The 22,975-nt window shown below is 37.2% G+C and overlaps 1 protein-coding gene across 1 annotated transcript in view; it reads right to left on the bottom strand.

Annotated features, from left to right (window-relative positions):
- TENM1 (teneurin transmembrane protein 1) overlaps positions 1-22,975 on the bottom strand; it is a 334,457-nt gene that overhangs the window by 267,133 nt on the left and 44,349 nt on the right. Inside the window, exons 3-5 of the mRNA XM_034950131.4 lie at positions 6,931-7,130; positions 5,257-5,467; positions 57-158 (exon numbers count right to left, since the gene is read on the bottom strand). Coding sequence (XP_034806022.2) covers positions 57-158; positions 5,257-5,467; positions 6,931-7,130 — 513 coding nt within the window. The remainder of the gene's footprint in view (positions 1-56; positions 159-5,256; positions 5,468-6,930; positions 7,131-22,975) is intronic.

Raw genomic sequence — 22,975 nt, forward strand, 5'->3', positions numbered from 1 at the left:
GGTTATGAAATCACATCTATTTTCCTAAACCAATCAGAATAACAGAGCAACATTACCTCTAGCACAGTCAGGTCCAAGGAATCCTGGGAAACAATGACAATGGCCAGAGATACACTCTCCATTTCCATTGCAATTGGTTGAACAGTCATCCATTATTTCTAGTAATACAGAGAAAAAGATAAAAAAAAAAATGAACGAATCTCCAGGCTGTAGAGTCTTTATTTTTTTTTTAAGTTGCAGGAACTCTGGACCTATGACAATTTTGCCCTTTGCTGTTTGTGGAGCACTTACTGCTCAAAATCACATACAAAGACATCTGTAAGATGTCACATGCAGTACAAAATTATAAAAAGGGCCCTGGGTTTGCTGAATTGGCCAATCAAGAGTGGAACCAAAAAACATCATTATCTCTAAAGCACATAAATGTTCTAGTTCAACTGTATTCTTAAGAGACATTCATGATAAAGCTAAAAAATGTACCAGGATTACAGGGCATTTCTCAAAAGCAAAACAGGCTTTAAAATGTAACACAGATGACTAAGTCTACTGTTTATTTTTCAAATTTAGGTTTTAGCAAATAAAGTTTCTTCTCTAGCAACTTATTTAATCTACTATCTTGACAGCTTAAATATGATATTCAGTATTTCATTTTCATTAATAAGTGACAATGGAAGGCTTTTAAAGTAAGTGTTCATATTAAATTCACCACCACTAAAAGCATTAGAACCTAAGTATTTTGTTGAGAAATGCTTTCTGAACTGTAAATGCTTATCCGTTTTCTGCCACTAATTTCCTTTCAATCCATTCTTAGAGAAGAATAGATTTCAGATGAATTGAGATGGCTTTGAAGGTACCGATAGGTAGTTCTGGTGACATAAATATGTACCGTGCAACAGAACTTTTATAAGACTTACGGTAACTTCTCTGAAAATCTATAATATTATACAAATGTCGGTCTCTCTGACAATGAGGTGAAAAAATGTTTGTATTTTAAAATTGTGTTTGAGCACAATAATGATCAAATTCTAAGTCTGAACTATTATGGTACCTATGCTTTATTCTCGCAGGGGTTTTTTTTTTGTGGTGTGTGTGTGTGTGTGTGTGTGTGTGTGTGTGTGTGTGTGTGTTATCGTCTCCTCATTACACCTTTCTATAAATTTCTCATACTCAGCATTCTTGGACTCTGAGTTTAGTGTTCTGGCCTATTAAACTCACACTTTTCTTGTGTACCATTTTTTCCCTTTTCAATCTAAATTACCTGCTTCACCAAGTTTCACTTGGATAAGCTATTTCTGATTAGAAGGAGAGATTCTAGGAGGTGGTCCTGATATCTTCCACTGAACAATAAGAGTGAGAATTTATAATGAGGGTCGAGAAATAGCATTTCTACAATTGTGGCCTGTGGATTACTTGTATGAGTAGATCACCTGGGGCACTTAAAATGGAGATGCCTGTGTTTCAGCTCTAGATCTACCAAACCTGCTTCAGAGGAATGCAGCCCAGTCATCTACATTCTGACAATCACCACATGAGAACATTGAGAACCAATGCTTTAAATAGTAACCTTCCATAGTTAGAGAACTTTGTTCTAAATGTTGCATTTTTGCCTTGAGAAGAATAAAAACAAGAAAAAGAAAGAGGTATCTAGTCCATTTGGGTGATTCTTAAAAGCTGAGAATGAATCCAGTGGCTGGATAGCCACCCTATTATCAATTGAAGATATTATTTGTCTAACCACTATGTGAACACATGCCTTTTGCGGGTTTATGCCAGTCTGGTCCCTCATCACAGTGTTAGAAAACTCAACTGGATAAGCAAATAACACCTGACATTCACTTAACCACACCTGGGCTGACTGAAATGTAGCATTCAGCAAAGAGCCAACTATTTTTAACTCATTAAAACACTAGTTATCATCAGAAAATCACTAATTTACTTGACAAGTAGTTATGAAAAGGCATAAAGAGACTTTTTATCATTCAGAGATGGAACAATTATTTATCTGTTTTCTACTTATCTAGCTTCCTTGTACCAAGCAGTAGTGCCACTTCTTAAATCTACATTTGAATTTCCCCCGTGCTGGATGGTTAGTAGAAGGCCATAAGGAAGCTTTCAAAAATAAATATAGTTGAATTTAATTTCATACCAGATCCTATTGGAAACTTTATGGAAGCAGCCTTGTGGGAATGTAGCTCTTCTGGAAAAAATGTTTAATAAAGCTTGCTATCAAAATAAATAAAAATCCGTACATCTTATTGACTTATTTAAGAACTGTCCCTGAGCTCAAAGGGCTTTACAAAGCTTAACCCCAGCAATGCAAATGAGAAGAGAAGGCAATATAGGCTTTGAAGCTGCCACTTCCACTGGGTATCAAAGAGACATTGGAACAGCCGAGGGACTCCAGGAGGAAGATGGCTGCAGCAGGAACACATAAACAACTAGCCATGAAAAAAAATGTGTTTTTCTATTTATGTTGGCCTCCAGTAATCTTTGACTTCTATCTTTTAAATCTTACTTCAGAATTACTTCCTAGAGTCCGGTTTCTTAGAGGTGAGAATAATTTTGAAGTTCTATGTTTAAACCCTGTTCTTATGCTACAGTCAAAAGCCCCTTGATATTTGCATCTTCGCTGATGATAGGTTTTGTTTCTGGTAGTTATTCTCATGGGAGAAACTAAATGTAATGAATACTCTTATAGAATGAGTATAGTCTAAAGGGTATGGAATTTGGAATCAGACATACTGGTTCTCAAATTTCAATTTTGCCACTTGCTGTCTGTGAGACCTTGCCAAATTATTTAATCTTTTCAAGCCTCCATTCAGTTATTTGTAATATATGTATCACTATTCCTGAGCTATCTGGGTTGTGATGAGAATCAAACAAGATAACTGAGTGTAAAGCGTCTAGTACAGTGCTTGGGGCAGAGTGGCATTCCATAAATGCTATCTATTATCCTGCTACAGAGCAAGTTGCCTGAGATTAAGGGATACTGACAATGCTGCCTATACTACTGGAAAATAATATATAATAACTTAGGCCAGTGTTTGACCTATATTAGTCATTTAGTAAATGTTAGTTATTAATTGTCTTCATCCTTGTTAGTAGCAGACCAAATATAGTTGAGATCAATCAACTGATTCTAACATTATCATGAAATAGATAAATGAGCAGCATTTAGAACAAATTCATACAAATCTGACTTTGTTTAATCAAGTATATTGGCTTCTTTTTACTCTGATTAAGATAAACTTCAAAAACAAAAATAAAATGAGGAGGTCAGGCATGGTGGCTCACGCCTGTAATCCCAGCAATTTGGGAGGCTGAGGCAGGTGGATCATCTGAGGTCAGGAGTTTGAGAGCAGCCTGGCCAACATGGTGAAACCCCGTCTCTACTAATAATACAAAAATTGGCTGGGAGTGGTGGCAGGCGCCTGTAATCCCAGCTACTCTGAAGGCTGAGGCAGGAAAATCGCTTGAACCCAGGAGGCGAAGGTTGCAGTGAGCCGAGATCGTGCCATTGCACTCCAGCCTGGGCGATGGAGAGAAACTGTCTCAAAAAAAAAAAAAAAAAGAAAGAGGAGAATTTAGGGTGAATGACTTACAAGCCTTTTGATTTTGGGAAAATTTACTTGAGTTTTCTTTAAGTGGAATGGTAGCAGAAACGTTTCTGTTGCTTCTAATTTTAAAAAGACAAGAGAAAAGTAAAGAGACTGACTTGCATTAAGCAAAGAGCAAATATGTTGTTGTATATGAAACTGACAGCTTGATATGTGGATGATATGAATTGTATCTCAAAGTTTAGGTTCTTTGGGAGAGGAAGTAAGGGACAGGAAAAAACCTCTAAGCATGTTTCTGGGTCTATTGATTTTTGGAAGGTTAATAGATCGGTTAGTGTTTTAACTTGAGCTTAAGAGTAAGAATAACAGGAAGACAGAAAGTCTTCACAAATATTTTATTTCTTCTAATTTATCTAATTTTTAGGAGAAACTCAACCTTTTATAACTCCTCGACATGCACATAATTAATATTAAGCCTCCATAGAAAAATGCCATGAAATATTCATCCATTGAACCTGCCCCACTGAGCCTGTCAATAGCAAAACAGTGACATGACTTAAAAATTTATTTTCTATTTTAACAAACAAATATTTTGTCTTTTGAAGATATAAGATCAGTGGAGTTTTTCTCTAGGGGAAACATCATCATTTCCATTGTATTGACTTTCTGATTACTTTAGAAGAAAGTTTTGATAATCTTACGGCTGAAATACCATTTTCTATTGACTCAAAGTCTTCAGCATCAAGTAAAAATAGAACATAATTGTTAAAAAGAGCAGATGGTATATCTATTAACAGTCAACACATCTTCCTAAACATATGGCTGAACAGGTTAACAAAAGGATAAAGTGGTGAGGATTGTATTGAAAACTGACAGCTGTAAAATATTTTCTGGTCTTTTAAAAGACATGTGTTTTAGGAAAATTCACACAATACGATACTGTGTCTATGAGTTGTTTATTTTCAGGACTCTAAAATTGCTAAGGAGCTCAGCTTTATTCACACAAAGGGTCACGAGGACTATTTATCCTAAAATGACAAAAGAGTGAGATGTCTGAAACTAATTAGGGTGAAAGTGAATGAGTATAGGCAGGCATCGCATTAAAAAGAACATGTTTTAAAAGGCCCTGAGCACACTGAAAGAGACATTGTGATGAATTTCAAACTAAAATATTCTATAAGAAAGGGCTTTGAATGTCTCAAGTTATTATCCTTAATATTCTTCTGTAAATAATCTTATGTTGTATTTTAAAGCCCTAATGCTTCTACAACCAGTTGTTCTAAAGAAGAACTGTACTGATACTAGTTTTTTCTATTTGAAAAAGGTATTCATTGCTTTTTAAAAATAACAGAACTTAAATTAACTTGCTTATTCCCTTTTTCACTGAAATTGTTCATCTACGTAGCCTTGGTAATAATATTACTAAGGTAATTATTCCTGTTGAGAGCACATAAAAAGATGTATGGCAAGTGTCCTAGCAGAGCAACAAATAAAGTAGCATTAAAAAAAATCTTAATCAGCATTTAAACAACATCAATGATAACAACAATATAAACTTTTATCATAGTAACCTTTCCTCAATAATGACTTCAACTCAAAGTGAGCAATAAGCTTAAATAACCCCCAGGACACTGTCATCACTGATTGTGTCTTTCTAGGGTTGAACTGTCAATTCAACATATTAGGCAAAGCAGCTTACCAATTGCTGTAGTTAACACGAATACTTGCTCCATCTTTTTTCCATCATTGTAAAATGCCAGATACCAAGGTCCTTGATCCATATACTCTATGAAACCTGTCTCCTGAAGCGAAGTTAAGATCAGGTTCCGAGGGGAGTGCTGTGTATCATCAGAGCCCTTGGAGTCCTGCTTGACCAGCTGTTTGCCATCCATTAGTTTTACAAAATCAAACTGGAACAAATACAAACATGAAGATGAGCCACTACTTTTTCTTCTAGACTGATAAACATCCCTAACTTCAACTGCCCTATTTCATACTTCTTTGCTTTGAAGTTGAGCAAATTGGAAGAGGAGGTTATCAATTTTTAAGTATATTTAGACTTGGCCAGGCACGGTGGCTCATGCCTGTAATCCCAACACTTTGGGAGGCGAGGACAGGAAGATCACTTGAGCCCAAGGGTTTGAGACCAGCCTGGGCAACAAATTTTATAAAAATTTTTAAAAGTTTTTTAAAGAGCATATTTAAACTCAAAAACATATTATTAATTATGAAGAAACCCTCACTGTAATTATAAATATTATAAACCTTTCAGTTTGAGAGTATTCAAAATAATTGTTTAAAAATGAATAAATAAAAAACAGAAAGAAATCTTGTTTAGTATTATGCAGGAGAATCCTGACATTTTACTAAAGCATCTGATAGAAGATACTTGAAAATGCACCTTCCGCTCATAAATGTTACTGTGACCTTCTCTACAAATTAAAAACAGTTGTATAGTCTTTAAAATAAATAAATGAACAGTCAAAAATTTGAGAACATTCATCATAATTTACTACGTTTGTGGGTGACATATTTACATATTCAAAAGGCCCCTCCTCTCCATTTTTTCTAATCAGTTGACAAGGACCTGGCACATGTTTCCTTGAACATTTATTTTTTGAATCACATTTGAATGCATTCTAATTCCCTTTCTATTCTGGCCCAGAAGGTAAGGTTGTTTTTTAGTTTGTTTCTTTGTTTAACATGATCTCTTGACTAACTGAAGGTAAGGTTTTAACTACAGTCATATCTGTTGGGGAAAAAACAAGCCCCAGTGTTTGATTACTTTTTCTGCTTCTTAGATGAAGTAGTGCTCGAAATGGGTTCATGTGGGGAAAAAATAAGGAGAAGAAAATAAGAGAAATGAGATGTTTAAAGTTTATGGAAGGGCTATAAAAATCATAGAAGTTTTACACATTTAAGTTATTAACAACAGTAAAGAAAAATTTCTACCTGTAAGACAAAACCTAACTTTTTGACTAATTTCTCACTAATTTCTGATTAATATGCGTTCCTTCATTGGGAAAAGGGGACACAAATGTATGAAATCAGTGAAGGGACTGTGGGCAGTAAAGCTAAGCAAGATGAGAGGTCTGGGAAGCTCATGAATAGCCGGTTCCAGGAAGCAGAAGTCAAGTTTAAAGGGTTTGTCTTAAACTTTCTTTTCTGAATCTGCTCTGCTAAATGTTATTCCTTATTTCTCCATGTCATTTTTTTCATTAGTTTCAGTGTAATTATTCTGGATATTTATTCATGACAAATATTTTTCTGTCCTTACCTTTGACAACCACATATTTCATAAGTCACAAACCCTGAACTGTTCAACCCATCACCCTTGAAAAGGGTTTAAGAAAATACCTATAATATCAAATACCTGAGTATGTGTAGGTGGAATGTTTCTTCTGCCATAAATTCCCAGCAGAGAGTCCTTGGCTAAAGAAATATTGAACTTCAGATATATTGGATGGTGGATAGTAATCTGGAAACGCCAGAATAAACCAGGTGGAATGGTCTGCATGACCTGTGCACCAATGTCAACTTCTCCAGTGTCTATCGCCCGTCCCTTCTGAAACACTAGTTTTAAAGGTAGAGAAAATTACACACCATGTTAATCTTAATTTATAAAGCAATGGTTTTTAGCTTTTCAAGAACAGATATATCAAAATAACTTACTCAGCTTTTTCTTCCTCCCCACCCCATCTGTCTTTCAAGACCTTGCCCAAATTAAATATCATCTAAGGAGCCTTCCCAAACCACCCACTATGTCAGTCTCTCTCTTCTCTTCAAACCCTATTGCATTTATTTCAATCAATTTCACTCCTTTTAACCATTATTTACTGAGTGCTGTCTTGGTAGCTGCAAGAGATACAAAGATGACTAAGAGGCAGTTGTTGCTCTTAAGGAGCATTGAAAAGAGCAGGGAAAATAGGACAAGCACATATAACCTCACTGTAAAGAAAAATAAGCGCTCTGTGTATTTGAAAGAGGGAAAGTTATTTGGTTGGAGGATACTCCTCATGTCTAGCTATCTCTATCCTCTTTATCTTCTTGTATTTCTCCTTAGCACTTATCACCATCTAACATACTACATATTTTACTTATTTATTGTTTATTGTCTATTTTCCCTCAATAGAAAGTAAGCTCTGTGAGGACAAGCACTGTGGCTGTTTTATTCATTGGTTTATTCCCAGTACCTAGAACAATGTAGGCAACTGTAGGCAAAGAACATAGATGATACATATGTATTCATAGAACAAATGGATGAATGAGAAAAAGTTACTATGGGAAGTGGCACTGAAGATGAGCCTTAGAGGAGGACAAGGATTTCAAAAGAGTTATTGGGAAGAGTGGCGCACATGGAAAGGATGGCTTGAACTAAAAAGAGGAAAGAAACTGTAAAGCTAAGGTGTAGGGTATGTGTCTATAGAGAGGAGCAGTTGCAGTTAGGGCTGGAGGGAAGAAGGAAATCATGTTGTCTAGGGCCTAGAGGACCAGTCAAAAGGGTTTATTTAATAAAGGATAGAAAGCCATTAAAGGTTTTTCAGAAGAGGGAAGAGGTTTGGGTACATTAGAAAGGCTAATCTTGAGGCAGAGGTGGGACGAATTAGAGCAGACGGACACAAGAATGACATAGGAATTATGGGTGATTCAAGTGAAATGACATGAAGATCTAAATTTAGGGTATGCCCAAACAGCTCATATAGAAAAACTATATCTCAGTGAAAAATAATTTCGTGTGAATGGAAAGAAGGAGAAGATATGAGAGACAATGCTAAGGAAGATACTGCAGTAGAGATTCTCAAACTTTAATGCGTACAAGAAGGCAGTTTTTTAAAATACAATTCTGATTCAGTAGGTCCAAAGTCAGACATTTTTAACAAGTTCCCAAGTGATGCTCATGTCGCATGGTCTACAGCCCACACCCTGAGAAGCAAAGCTCTAGAGAACATTAAGCGTTGGGGCCAATGGAGGGTCAAAGCTAACCCCGTGATTGTGAGTTGGGGGATTTAGACAGTGGTAATAGCAAAAACAGGAGCTGGTCTGTGAGGGAGGATGTTGAGTTTGGGCAATCAGAGCTTTATTATTTATTGTCATATTTTCCAATGATTTCTGATGTGCCAGTTTAATATGTGTTTTCATGGAATTTTTTGTTTTGTGGTAATGGGGAGGGTAGGAATACAAGAGGAGGAGCAAGATTTAGTTTGCCTTGATTTTAAGCAAGGAGGGTTACATCTCAGGTGAGAAAGCTCAACTTGGCCTCATTTCACATCACCTTTATTTTTTTCAGCCATCAACTCCTTGTCCAGACCAAACACAGTTTTAAAACACACATGGTCTCTGTTCTTTGTGCTCACCCATTATAAAGTTAGCAGCCCATTAAGAAACACACCTGCAGTGGCTTTATTCCATGGCCAATGCCTTGCAGCTTTTAACTCCCAAAAATACCTCCATTATTGCTTTTTGTGTTAAGGCCAACAGTAATAACTATTTTAAGAATGTTCACTGTTAACTGTTAATAATAGATTTCAAATGCAATTTTGTACATAATTATGTATTACAGGACACATAATTTTGTGGAATTGACATTTATAATAAAATAGGCTCTTTGAAAAGATAAATGACCAACTGAGGACCTTATTTTTCACTGAAAGTTACTTTTTTCCATGTGAGACAGATCAATTTGGCCCCTAAAGTGTTGATTATACATTTAACTCTTAAGTCCTAGAGCTGACAATGTCTTCAATGAGCAGACAATTAACAGACCATGTTTATGTGGCACTTCTGTTCGCAAGTTAATGTTCAGTTTATTCAACTGCTATCCTCATTAGGGGCTTTTATCAATCTTAAAATGCATCATTTGGTTATGCAAACAATATTATAAATATAAAACAATTCAAAATGTTCTAGGTTTGACAAACACTGTTTTAAAGGTGCTAAGAATAGACTTTAATGAATAGATATTGTCATTTTTTAAAAATCTGAACAAAACTGGTTGATGGACATTAACCTTTATATTAAAACCTTACCAAATACTACACCATCTCTTTATTCTGCACTTTATAGCATCATATATTGCATAATGAAGCTACTTAAATGTTATTCAATAAATCAAAAGAAAGGAAGTTGTGTTGTTGGGCTTCTCTGTTTATTAGCAATTCTATGTATGTGGAGTACATATGCATAAGTTATGCATGAAAATAATTTTAAAAGAAGTTGATCTTATCCCTTGAAAGCTTCATTACAGCTAAGACAAGGCAGATGAACAGAGATGACAACATACGAATGAGCACGTGGACTGTAATTTAAATAAAAATAGGCAAAGCAAGCTAGTTGTGGTGATTTGGTACTAGAGAAGAGACATTCTCACAGCTTGCAGGTGGAAAATTTCTCAGCCTCTTACCTTTTAGAGTTTCATGCATCAGAAAGGAAGATATCTCCCTGTTAGCAATCTACACCACTAAATAGACTGCTCCATTTTATCATCTCTCAAAATTTGTTATAGACTATAATACAATAACTATGAATTCATTATTTAACTATTTTCCTTAATGTAGCCAAAAGGTGTGGCAAACTAAAGAGAAGGAAATTAAATGTAGAAAAACAATACAAAATAGTATTTTTTGAGGCCAGGTGTGGTGGCTCACGCCTGTAATCCCAGCACTTCGGGAGGCCAAGGCGGGTGGATAACCTGAAGTCAGGAGTTCGAGATCAGCCTGGCCAATATTGTAAAACCCTGTCTCCAGTTAAAAAAAAAAAAAGGATTTTTTTTCCAAAAAATTCTGTATTAATATAGGTAAATGGAATCTATTTGGCCAAACTTAACACTGACTCTGATCCTTTGTTTGCAAATTGTCAACAGCAGAGATAGAATACAGCATCCAGGTACAATTTTATTTATTTTTGCAATATGCCTGTTCTAATTGGCATTTAATCTCTTATTTTACTAAAGCATACTGGAAAACCTAGGAAGACCATATTCTCCAGTTATAGAACACTTCCTTGCACAAATTTGAGATTAAATGCAGAGAGCCAAAGAGCATATCAAGCTGTGCAGTACTGTAGTTATCACAGTCTCACCAATATCCACCAATTTAGTTTGAGCTAAACACTCTCTTTATAGGTTGCAACACAGGCATCAACTGCTGAGCAGGAAAAACCAATGGTAGACAGGCTGTGTTGAAGGAGGGCACACTAAGTGATGGTAACTTAGTTCAAAAAGAAAAGGTCAAGATACTTGGAAGGTGAAAAAAAAAGGGGCCTGGAATTGGTGACAGACAATGTGTGCAGTGGCGGTATCACCTAAATCAAGATTCCATTATATCTAGACTCAGACACACACTTGAATACTAATTACATGATTACTAATGACATTGTTCATATAAAATAGGAGGTAAATAACTATATTCTGCACATATGTGTATATTTATTTTTTCTATTTAATATAGCTAGACGTGGTACATTCAATGATCCTATGCAAAACTCGGTTGAATATTGATAGAAGATAGTGAAACATGGTCATTAAAAAGATTCCACCATTAAATTTTAAGGTAAAAATGATCAAGTTAAAGGCTATGGTATAGCCCATAACAGCAATCTGAGTTGTATTTTAAAGACATTTGCAAGTTTCATAAAGTATCTAAGCTATGTTTTCCAAAGAGAAGAAATATATGCATTAAGAGCATATTTGTCCTTAACTTCACCCTATAACATGCTCAAAACCTTTAAAAGATATTGGTGTGTTTTTCAGCCAAATTAGACCTAGTGTGTGTCTCACGATATAAGTATCATCTTCTTTATGTTCCTCTAAATATAATACTTGTTTAACAGTAACAAGTCTTCGCAAATTTAGATTAGCAGTGCTTGGAGCAAAATGGGAGGTGGAACTAACCTCTTCCCTGTGATTAAATGCTTTAAAGGGTTCAAAGGGGTATAGCAAAAGCCATCTGAAAGGTAAGTGGAAAGCTACTGTTTCCATCTATGTAGCTTAATGTAATTTTCCTTATGTGAACTATCGAAGAGAAATATGTATTCAACTCTCAATTTTTCAGGGGTAGATTTTCTGGGTTATGGATTACACATGCTTTTGTATCCATTATATTACCCAAAAGTAGTCAAGAGAAAAAGAAAAGAATAAACCTTGCGCCTAGTGGGAACTTGGTAAACACTGCTTGGATACATTAATAAATTAGTAATGTTGATAATTTTTTTGTTGATAGTAATTTTGATAATATATTTGACATTTTAGTCAAAATGTACAACTTTTTTATTACTCCCAACTATGTGATAGGTAGGTCATCATATAATTGTAAATGTCCAGTAAGTAGATGTCAAGAATTTACTGGTGAGAGGAAGAATTATAACTATTTACACACATAGGCCTTGGCAATTAACTGTGAATAAAATATGTTTGTAAATAAAATCCTCTGATATGACACTGATAATAGATAGCTCACTGTGTAGAAAAGTTAATTAACTAATCTTACAATTGAGAAATACATTACTTGTATAAGTGTAAACAATTATGTCCAAACACCAAAAGACTACAGATACCAGTACAGTAGCTTATTTAGTATTGCTTACATCTTCTCAGGTAGAAGTAAAATGGCATTGCTAAAATCTTATCCTTAATTAAAGGACTTATTTTGAGTTGCATTTTGACTCTGTATATCTGTTTTTGAAGCTATATCATTTAAAAGACACAATTCTCTATTTAGAAGGATTTCTTTAAATTTTGTTGTAAAAACTTCCACATTCCCAAAAACTTTAAAGTTTCACAGTTCTTCCGGTGTGGTCTATTGACCATTAGGTAGCATTCAGAAAAATGAGTTTCCAAACTTAAGGCTCTTGTGACTTGCTATACAATCTCATACGGTGTAATACAAATTACATTTGTAGACGTTTCTGTATACGGATTACAAATGGGTACATGAAGTAGCCAATTACTTTGACTTTTCTTGGTGAAAACTAAAATTCATATAAAGCACAAATGTATCATCAAGTTGTTACATATTCAAACATTTACTCAGACTCATGGGTCAAGGTGGAATAAAATATCTCTTGAAAGAAAATATTGCCAATTGCAAAAAATCCAAAGATTTATGAATAAATATGACTATATGCAATGAAAACTCCAAAATGAAATTAAGAAGAGAATGTCCATTTGTAATATCATTAAAAAGAATAAAATACTTAGGAATAATTCAGTAAAAGAAACTGTGAGATTTGTATACTGAGAAACTACAAGACATAATTGAAAGAAATTAAATATTTCCTAAATAAATGGAAAGATATCCTATGTTCATGGATCAAAAGACTTATTATTGTTAAGATGGCAGTACTTCCCAAATTGATTTACAGATTCAATGCAGTCCCTGTCAAAATTCCAACTCTCATTTTTTTTTTTAGAAATAGACAAGCTGATGCTAACATTAATATGGAAATGCAAGGGACTCAGAATAACTAAAGCAATCTTTAAAAAGAACAAAATTGGAGGCCTCACACTTCCTGATTCAAAACTGATTACAAACCTACACTAATCAAGATAATGAGTACTGGCATTAGGATAGATATATAGATCAATGGAATACAACTGACAATCTAGAAATGAAACCTCACATTTATGGTGAACTGATTTTCGACAAGGTCACCAAGACAATTCAATGGGGGAAAGAATAATACTTTCAACAAATGATACTGGAACAACTGGATATCCACATGCATAAGAATAAACGTGACCCCCTTCCTCATACCATATACAAAAAACAACTCAAAATGGATCAAATGCCTAAATGTAAGGGCTAAAGCTGTACAATTCTCAAATGAAAATACAGGCATAAATCTTTGTCACCTTGGATTTGTCAATAGTTTCTTAGACATGACATCAAAGCACAAATAACAAAGAAAAAAATACATAAATTGAATTGGGAGGCCGAGACGGGTGGATCAAGAGGTCAGGAGATTGAGACCATCCTGGCTAACACGGTGAAACCCCGTCTCTAATAAAAATACAAAAAAATTAGCCAGGCGTGGTGGCGGGTGCCTGTAGTCCCAGCTACTCGGGAGGCTGAGGCAGGAGAATGGCGTGAACCCGGGAGGCAGAGGTTGCAGTGAGCCGAGATCGCACCACTGCACTCAAGCCTGGGCGACTGAGCTAGACTCCATCTCAAAAAAAAAAAAAAAATTAAAAACTTTTGTGCTTCAAAAGACACTATCAAGAAAGTGGAAAAACAGCTCACAGAATGGGAGAAAACATTTGCAAATGATATATTGGATAAGGGCTTGTATCTATGGTATATTAAGGAGGCTTACAATGCAACAATAAAAAGTTAAATAATTGAAAAAAGAGCAAATGATCTGAATAGACATTTCTCCAAAGAAGACAGACTAATGACCAATAAGAACAGTAAATGAAGCTTAACATCATTATTCATCAGGGACATGCAAATAAAAACCACAATGAGATACCATTTTACACCCATTAGGATGGCTAAAATAAAAACAACAGACAATAACAAGTGTAAGGATGTGGAGAACTGGTATTCTCATACATTGCTGGTGGGAATGTAAAATGGTGCAGTTGCTTTGGAAAGCAGTTCATCAGTTGAAGAACTGTTAAACATAAAATGTTAAACACAGAATTACCATATGACCCCGTCATTCCACAACTTGGTGTATACTCCAAAGAATTAAAAACAGGTTTTCTAATAAAAACTTACACATGAATGTTCATAGAATCATTATTCACAATAGCCCAAAAGTGAAAATCCACAAAAGATCTATCAACTAATGAATGGATAAACAAAATTTGGTATACCTATATTATGGAATATTATTCAGCCATAAAAATGAAGTATTGATACATTGCTGTATATTATATGATTTTTTTTTTATTATACTTTAAGTTTTAGGGTACATGTGCACATTGTGCAGGTTACATATGTATACATGTGCCATGCTGGTGCGCTGCACCCACCAACTCGTCATCCAGCATTAGGTATATCTCCCAATGCTATCCCTCCCCCCTCCCCCCTCCCCACCACAGTCCCCAGAGTATGATATTCCCCTTCCTGTGTCCATGTGATCTCATTGTTCAATTCCCACCTATGAGTGAGAATATGCGGTGTTTGGTTTTTTGTTCTTGCGATAGTTTGCTGAGAATGATGGTTTCCAATTTCATCCATGTCCCTACAAAGGATATGAACTCATCATTTTTTATGGCTGCATAGTATTCCATGGTGTATATGTGCCACATTTTCTTAATCCAGTCTATCATTGTTGGACATTTGGCTTGGTTCCAAGTCTTTGCTATTGTGAATAATGCCGCAATAAACATACGTGTGCATGTGTCTTTATAGCAGCATGATTTATAGTCATTTGGGTATATACCCAGTAATGGGATGGCTGGGTCAAATGGTATTTCTAGTTCTAGATCCCTGAGGAATCGCCACACTGACTTCCACAATGGTTGAACTAGTTGACAGTCCCACCAACAGTGTAAAAGTGTTCCTATTTCTCCACATCCTCTCCAGCACCTGTTGTTTCCTGACTTTTGAATGATTGCCATTCTAACTGGTGTGAGATGATATCTCATAGTGGTTTTGATTTGCATTTCTCTGATGGCCAGTGATGATGAGCATTTTTTCATGTGTTTTTTGGCTGCATAAATGTCTTCTTTTGAGAAGTGCCTGTTCATGTCCTTCGCCCACTTTTTGATGGGGTTGTTTGTTTTTTTCTTGTAAATTTGTTTGAGTTCACTGTAGATTCTGGATATTAGCCCTTTGTCAGATGAGTAGGTTGCGAAAATTTTCTCCCATGTTGTAGGTTGCCTATTCACTCTGATGGTAGTTTCTTTTGCTGTGCAGAAGCTCTTTAGTTTAATTAGATCCCATTTGTCAATTTTGGCTTTTGTTGCCATTGCTTTTGGTGTTTTGGACATGAAGTCCTTGCCCATGCCTATGTCCTGAATGGTAATGCCTAGGTTTTCTTCTAGGGTTTTTATGGTTTTAGGTCTAACGTTTAAATCTTTAATCCATCTTGAATTGATTTTTGTATAAGGTGTAAGGAAGGGATCCAGTTTCAGCTTTCTCCATATGGCTAGCCAGTTTTCCCAGCACCATTTATTAAATAGGGAATCCTTTCCCCATTGCTTGTTTTTCTCAGGTTTGTCAAAGATCAGATAGTTGTAGGTAAGCGGCGTTATTTCTGAGGGCTCTATTCTGTTCCATTGATCTATATTTCTGTTTTGGTACCAGTACCATGCTGTTTTGGTTACTGTAGCCTTGTAGTATAGTTTGAAGTCAGGTAGTGTGATGCCTCCAGCTTTGTTCTTTTGGCTTAGGATTGACTTGGCGATGCGGGCTCTCTTTTGGTTCCATATGAACTTTACAGTAGTTTTTTCCAATTCTGTGAAGAAAGTCATTGGTAGCTTGATGGGGATGGCATTGAATCTGTAAATTACCTTGGGCAGTATGGCCATTTTCACGATATTGATTCTTCCTACCCATGAGCAAGGAATGTTCTTCCATTTTTTTGTATCCTCTTTTATTTCCTTGAGCAGTGGTTTGTAGTTCTCCTTGAAGAGGTGCTTCACATCCCTTGTAAGTTGGATTCCTAGGTATTTTATTCTCTTTGAAGCAATTGTGAATGGGAGTTTACTCATGATTTGGCTCTCTGTTTGTCTGTTGTTGGTGTATAAGAATGCTTGTGATTTTTGTACATTGATTTTGTATCCTGAGACTTTGCTGAAGTTGCTTATCAGCTTAAGGAGATTTTGGGCTGAGACGATGGGGTTTTCTAGATAAACAATCATGTCGTCTGCAAACAGGGACAATTTGACTTCCTCTTTTCCTAATTGAATACCCTTTATTTCCTTCTCCTGCCTGATTGCCCTGGCCAGAACTTCCAACACTATGTTGAATAGGAGCGGTGAGAGAGGGCATCCCTGTCTTGTGCCAGTTTTCAAAGGGAATGCTTCCAGTTTTTGCCCATTCAGTATGATATTGGCTGTGGGTTTGTCATAGATAGCTCTTATTATTTTGAGATACGTCCCATCAATACCTAATTTATTGAGAGTTTTTAGCATGAAGGGTTGTTGAATTTTGTCAAAGGCTTTTTCTGCATCTATTGAGATAATCATGTGGTTTTTGTCTTTGGCTCTGTTTATATGCTGGATTACATTTATTGATTTGCGTATGTTGAACCAGCCTTGCATCCCAGGGATGAAGCCCACTTGATCATGGTGGATAAGCTTTTTGATGTGCTGCTGGATTCGGTTTGCCAGTATTTTATTGAGGATTTTTGCATCAATGTTCATCAAGGATATTGGTCTAAAATTCTCTTTTTTGGTTGTGTCTCTGCCAGGCTTTGGTATCAGAATGATGCTGGCCTCATAAAATGAGTTAGGGAGGATTCCCTCTTTTTCTATTGATTGGATTAGTTTCAGAAGGAATGGTACCAGCTCCTCCTTGTACCTCTGGTAGAATTCGGCTGTGAATCCATCTGGTCCTGGACTCTTTTTGGTTGGTAAACTATTGATTATTGCCACAATTTCAGCTCCTGTTATTGGTCTATTCAGAGATTCAACTTCTTCCTGGTTTAGTCTTGGGAGAGTGTATGTGTCGAGGAATGTATCCATTTCTTCTAGATTTTCTAGTTTATTTGCGTAGAGGTGTTTGTAGTATTCTCTGATGGTAGTTTGTATTTCTGTGGGATCGGTGGTGATATCCCCTTTATCATTTTTTATTGCGTCTATTTGATTCTTCTCTCTTTTTTTCTTTATTAGTCTTGCTAGCGGTCTATCAATTTTGTTGATCCTTTCAAAAAACCAGCTCCTGGATTCATTAATTTTTTGAAGGGTTTTTTGTGTCTCTATTTCCTTCAGTTCTGCTCTGATTTTAGTTATTTCTTGCCTTCTGCTAGCTTTTGAATGTGTTCGCTCTTGCTTTTCTAGTTCTTTTAATTGTGATGTTAGGGTGTCAATTTTGGATCTTTCCTGCTTTCTCTTGTGGGCATTTAGTGCTATAAATTTCCCTCTGCACACTGCTTTGAATGCGTCCCAGAGATTCTGGTATGTTGTGTCTTTGTTCTCGTTGGTTTCAAAGAACATCTTTATTTCTGCCTTCATTTCGTTATGTACCCAGCAGTCATTCAGGAGCAGGTTGTTCAGTTTCCATGTAGTTGAGCGGCTTTGAGTGAGATTCTTAATCCTGAGTTCTAGTTTGATTGCACTGTGGTCTGAGAGATAGTTTGTTATAATTTCTGTTCCTTTACATTTGCTGAGGAGAGCTTTACTTCCAACTATGTGGTCAATTTTGGAATAGGTGTGGTGTGGTGCTGAAAAAAATGTATATTCTGTTGATTTGGGGTGGAGAGTTCTGTAGATGTCTATTAGGTCCGCTTGGTGCAGAGCTGAGTTCAATTCCTGGGTATCCTTGTTGACTTTCTGTCTCGTTGATCTGTCTAATGTTGACAGTGGGGTGTTAAAGTCTCCCATTATTAATGTGTGGGAGTCTAAGTCTCTTTGTAGGTCACTCAGGACTTGCTTTATGAATCTGGGTGCTCCTGTATTGGGTGCATATATATTTAGGATAGTTAGCTCCTCTTGTTGAATTGATCCCTTTACCATTATGTAATGGCCTTCTTTGTCTCTTTTGATCTTTGTTGGTTTAAAGTCTGTTTTATCAGAGACTAGGATTGCAACCCCTGCCTTTTTTTGTTTTCCATTTGCTTGGTAGATCTTCCTCCATCCTTTTATTTTGAGCCTATGTGTGTCTCTGCACATGAGATGGGTTTCCTGAATACAGCACACTGATGGGTCTTGATTCTTTATCCAACTTGCCAGTCTGTGTCTTTTAATTGGAGAATTTAGTCCATTTACATTTAAAGTTAATATTGTTATGTGTGAATTTGATCCTGTCATTATGATGTTAGCTGGTGATTTTGCTCGTTAGTTGATGCAGTTTCTTCTTAGTCTTGATGGTCTTTACATTTTGGCATGATTTTGCAGCGGCTGGTACCGGTTGTTCCTTTCCATGTTTAGCGCTTCCTTCAGGAGCTCTTTTAGGGCAGGCCTGGTGGTGACAAAATCGGTCAGCATTTGCTTGTCTGTAAAGTATTTTATTTCTCCTTCACTTATGAAGCTTAGTTTGGCTGGATATGAAATTCTGGGTTGAAAATTCTTTTCTTTAAGAATGTTGAATATTGGCCCCCACTCTCTTCTGGCTTGTAGGGTTTCTGCCGAGAGATCCGCTGTTAGTCTGATGGGCTTCCCTTTGAGTGTAACCCGACCTTTCTGTCTGGCTGCCCTTAACATTTTTTCCTTCATTTCAACTTTGGTGAATCTGACAATTATGTGTCTTGGAGTTGCTCTTCTCGAGGAGTATCTTTGTGGCGTTCTCTGTATTTCCTGAATCTGAACGTTGGCCTGCCTTGCTAGATTGGGGAAGTTCTCCTGGATAATATCCTGCAGAGTGTTTTCCAACTTGGTTTCATTCTCCGCATCACTTTCAGGTACACCAATCAGACGTAGATTTGGTCTTTTCACATAGTCCCATATTTCTTGGAGGCTTTGCTCATTTCTTTTTATTCTTTTTTCTCTAGACTTCCCTTCTCGCTTCGTTTCATTCATTTCATCTTCCATTGCTGATACCCTTTCTTCCAGTTGATCGCATCGGCTCCTGAGGCTTCTGCATTCTTCACGTAGTTCTCGAGCCTTGGTTTTCAGCTCCATCAGCTCCTTTAAGCACTTCTCTGTATTGGTTATTCTAGTTATACATTCTTCTAAATTTTTTTCAAAGTTTTCAACTTCTTTGCCTTTGGTTTGAATGTCCTCCCGTAGCTCAGAGTAATTTGATCGTCTGAAGCCTTCTTCTCTCAGCTCGTCAAAATCATTCTCCATCCAGCTTTGTTCCGTTGCTGGTGAGGAACTGCGTTCCTTTGGAGGAGGAGAGGCGCTCTGCATTTTAGAGTTTCCTGTTTTTCTGTTCTGTTTTTTCCCCATCTTTGTGGTTTTATCTACTTTTGGTCTTTGATGATGGTGATGTACAGATGGGTTTTCGGTGTGGATGTCCTTTCTGTTTGTTAGTTTTCCTTCTAACAGACAGGACCCTCAGCTGCAGGTCTGTTGGAATACCCTGCCGTGTGAGGTGTCAGTGTGCCCCTGCTGGGGGGTGCCTCCCAGTTAGGCTGCTCGGGGGTCAGGGGTCAGGGACCCACTTGAGGAGGCAGTCTGCCCGTTCTCAGATCTCCAGCTGAGTGCTGGGAGAACCACTGCTCTCTTCAAAGCTGTCAGACAGGGACATTTAAGTCTGCAGAGGTTACTGCTGTCTTTTTGTTTGTCTGTGCCCTGCCCCCAGAGGTGGAGCCTACAGAGGCAGGCAGGCCTCCTTGAGCTGTGGTGGGCTCCACCCAGTTCGAGCTTCCAGGCTGCTTTGTTTACCTAAGCAAGCCTGGGCAATGGCGGGCGCCCCTCCCCCAGCCTCGCTGCCGCCTTGCAGTTTGATCTCAGACTGCTGTGCTAGCAATCAGCGAGATTCCGAGGGCGTAGGACCCTCCGAGCCAGGTGTGGGATATAGTCTCGTGGTGCGCCGTTTTTTAAGCCGGTCTGAAACGCGCAATATTCGGGTGGGAGTGACCCGAGTTTTCCAGGTGCGTCCGTCACCCCTTTCTTTGACTGGGAAAGGGAACTCCCCGACCCCTTGAGCTTCCCAGGTGAGGCAATGCCTCGCCCTGCTTGGGCTCGCGCACGGTGCGCGCACCCACTGGCCTGCGCCCACTGTCTGGCACTCCCTAGTGAGATGAACCCGGTACCTCAGATGGAAATGCAGAAATCACCGTCTTCTGCGTCGCTCACGCTGGGAGCTGTAGACCGGAGCTGTTCCTATTCGGCCATCTTGGCTCCTCCACCTATATTATATGATTCTATATGAAATGTAGAAATAGGCAAATCTATAGAGACAGTAGATTAGTGGTTGCCAGGGGTTGGAAGGAGGTGGGGATATGGAGTGACAGTCAATGCCTATGAGGTTTCTTTCTGATGTGATGAAAATGTTCTAGAATTAAATATTGGTGATTGCTACACAACTCTGAATAGGGTAAAGATCTCTGAATTGCGCACTTTAAATTAGTGCACAATTATATTATGCTATATAAACTATATCTCAATAAAGCTGTCACAAAAATACAGTTAGATAGTGTGAATTGGCATAGCATATACACAAAAACCATCATGTACTGTCACAAGAGTTTTGATGTATTTCCAAGTGGTTTTAGAATGTTACCTGCTACCTAGAAGCTGAACTATCCCCTGGCCAGTATTTTAGAATGTGTGATTGGTAGTACACATCAGGGATGCCCATTTTCTATATTTCATACAATGTTAGATACTGTTATATGTCAGTTATCATTATCACATCATTCTTAACTTTGGATGGTGGCAGGATGGCTGATTATAGCTCAGTTAATCCAGTTCCCTCTCCTTTATTTTAGAATATAAGTCCCCAGAGGATAGAACATTCACATCTGTCTAAATTTTCGACAGCTACTCATTGGGCATTTAATAAAAACAATTATATGATGAACTACCCATGACATAGTTGAGAGTAATGAGGGAATGGCATATCTTGTACTAGTCCTCTAGACTTGCCATATTGCTATAGCCTTTGATTTCTACCTTTTAGGCATGCAGAAATCTTCAATTACATGAATTAAAACTTCTCACAGACAAAACCCATGTCAGAGAGTAATAATAATAATAATAGATGCTACCACACTTACTGTGTCCTCTTTTTCAGTTCCTATCTCTTATTTCTAAAATATCAAAATGCCTCTTTCATACTCAGTATGCCATCCAATTTGATGTCCCAGTTTATCTCTAAGGCTCCTCCCTCCTCTTCTCTCCTGATTATGCTGGGACTTTGGTCTTTTTGCAATCTTCTTTCTTACTCATACTCGGTGTCTCCCTCTCTATTGGCTCCTCATTCTTTGTCTTCAAACAAACACAAGTCTCTCGCAGTGGCTCACGCCTGTAATCCCAGCGCTTTGGGAAGCTGAGACGGGCGGATCACAAGGTCAGGAGTCTGAGACCAGCCTGGCCAATATGGTGAAACCCTGTCTCTACTAAAGATACAAAAAATTAGCCAGGCGTGGTGGTGCGTGCCTGTAATCCCAGCTACTCAGGTGGCTGAGGCAGGAGAATTGCTTGAACCCGGGAGGTGGAGGTTGCAGTGAACCAAGATCGCGCCATTGCACTCCAGCCTGGACGACAGGGCGAGACTTCATCTCAGGAAAAAAAAAAAAAAAAAGTTTCTCTTCTTTTGAAAAATTTGTAAAAAAACTAATAACATGACCCAACTGCCCTTTTGTCAAATTATCATACTGTTTATCTCCTTCCTTTCCTTGCTGAACTGTTTCTATCAGCTGCACTATTGTTTCATTATCCACTTACCACCTAGGCTATTACCATCTGCATTTCCCCCTTACCATTCGATTATTCCATTCTCCTAAAAATGTACTCCTCAAGATCACTAGGAGTGATTTTTCTTGTTTTCCAAGGTCTGGCGCAAACTACTTCTCCAGAAACAGTCGTATTTTAATCTTCTTTCTTTTAAGCCTGTTAATCACCTAACCATCTTATTTTTATTTCTGTACAACAGTTTGTTGCATGTTGTTTGTATTGTATGTGTATGTATGCATGTTTCTTCCAGCTCTCCTATGTAACGGGAATCTGCTCAAGGGCAAGCACTATGTCTTCTGTTTTATTTGTTAGCTTTCCACAGTACTTAGTACAGTTAAAGTAGCAGCTTGGCTGATACAGGATTAAAAATTATGAGCTTCTGTGTTTCTGAATACTAAGAATTTCATTTTTGTTCCCTTGCTATTAGTTTAATGGAGCATCTGAGGTGGTCAGGTATGGTTTCTCTTTCAACTCAACTTTTTAACTGTTATTCTTCCCTCTCCTAGAACCAAGAAGAGAAGATGGTATCTGTGTATAGCTGTGGCTGACACTTTCAGTATAATTATAATGAAAATAGAAAATGACCATTAAAATGACTAAGGGAAAATGGAAGCTACAAGAAGAATACAGAAGTAAACGCAAGGACTCTTAATATTAGACATGTGTAGGCTAAAAAAGAATGTGTGATTATCATCTAGGAGATTACAAAAGTTACACGCAGGAAAAATGCAGATTTGTGCATTAAATTCTGGAACTGTAAAACTTAATAGTCAAAAGTAAACTTCAAGTAACTAGAATTACATTGGACTCCACAAAAAAGGCTAGTAAATGTTTAAACTTCCTTGAAAAGTAATACAGGTTCAAAGATATAAATGGATACTCAACAGAATTAAATATACACATGGCCGATAAACCTCTACAATGGACTAGCTCCTCCACAAAACTAAAATGTTGTAAAAATGTTATG

Source organism: Pan paniscus, chromosome X, assembly GCF_029289425.2.
Source record: "Pan paniscus chromosome X, NHGRI_mPanPan1-v2.0_pri, whole genome shotgun sequence".
Classification (NCBI taxonomy): domain Eukaryota; kingdom Metazoa; phylum Chordata; class Mammalia; order Primates; family Hominidae; genus Pan; species Pan paniscus.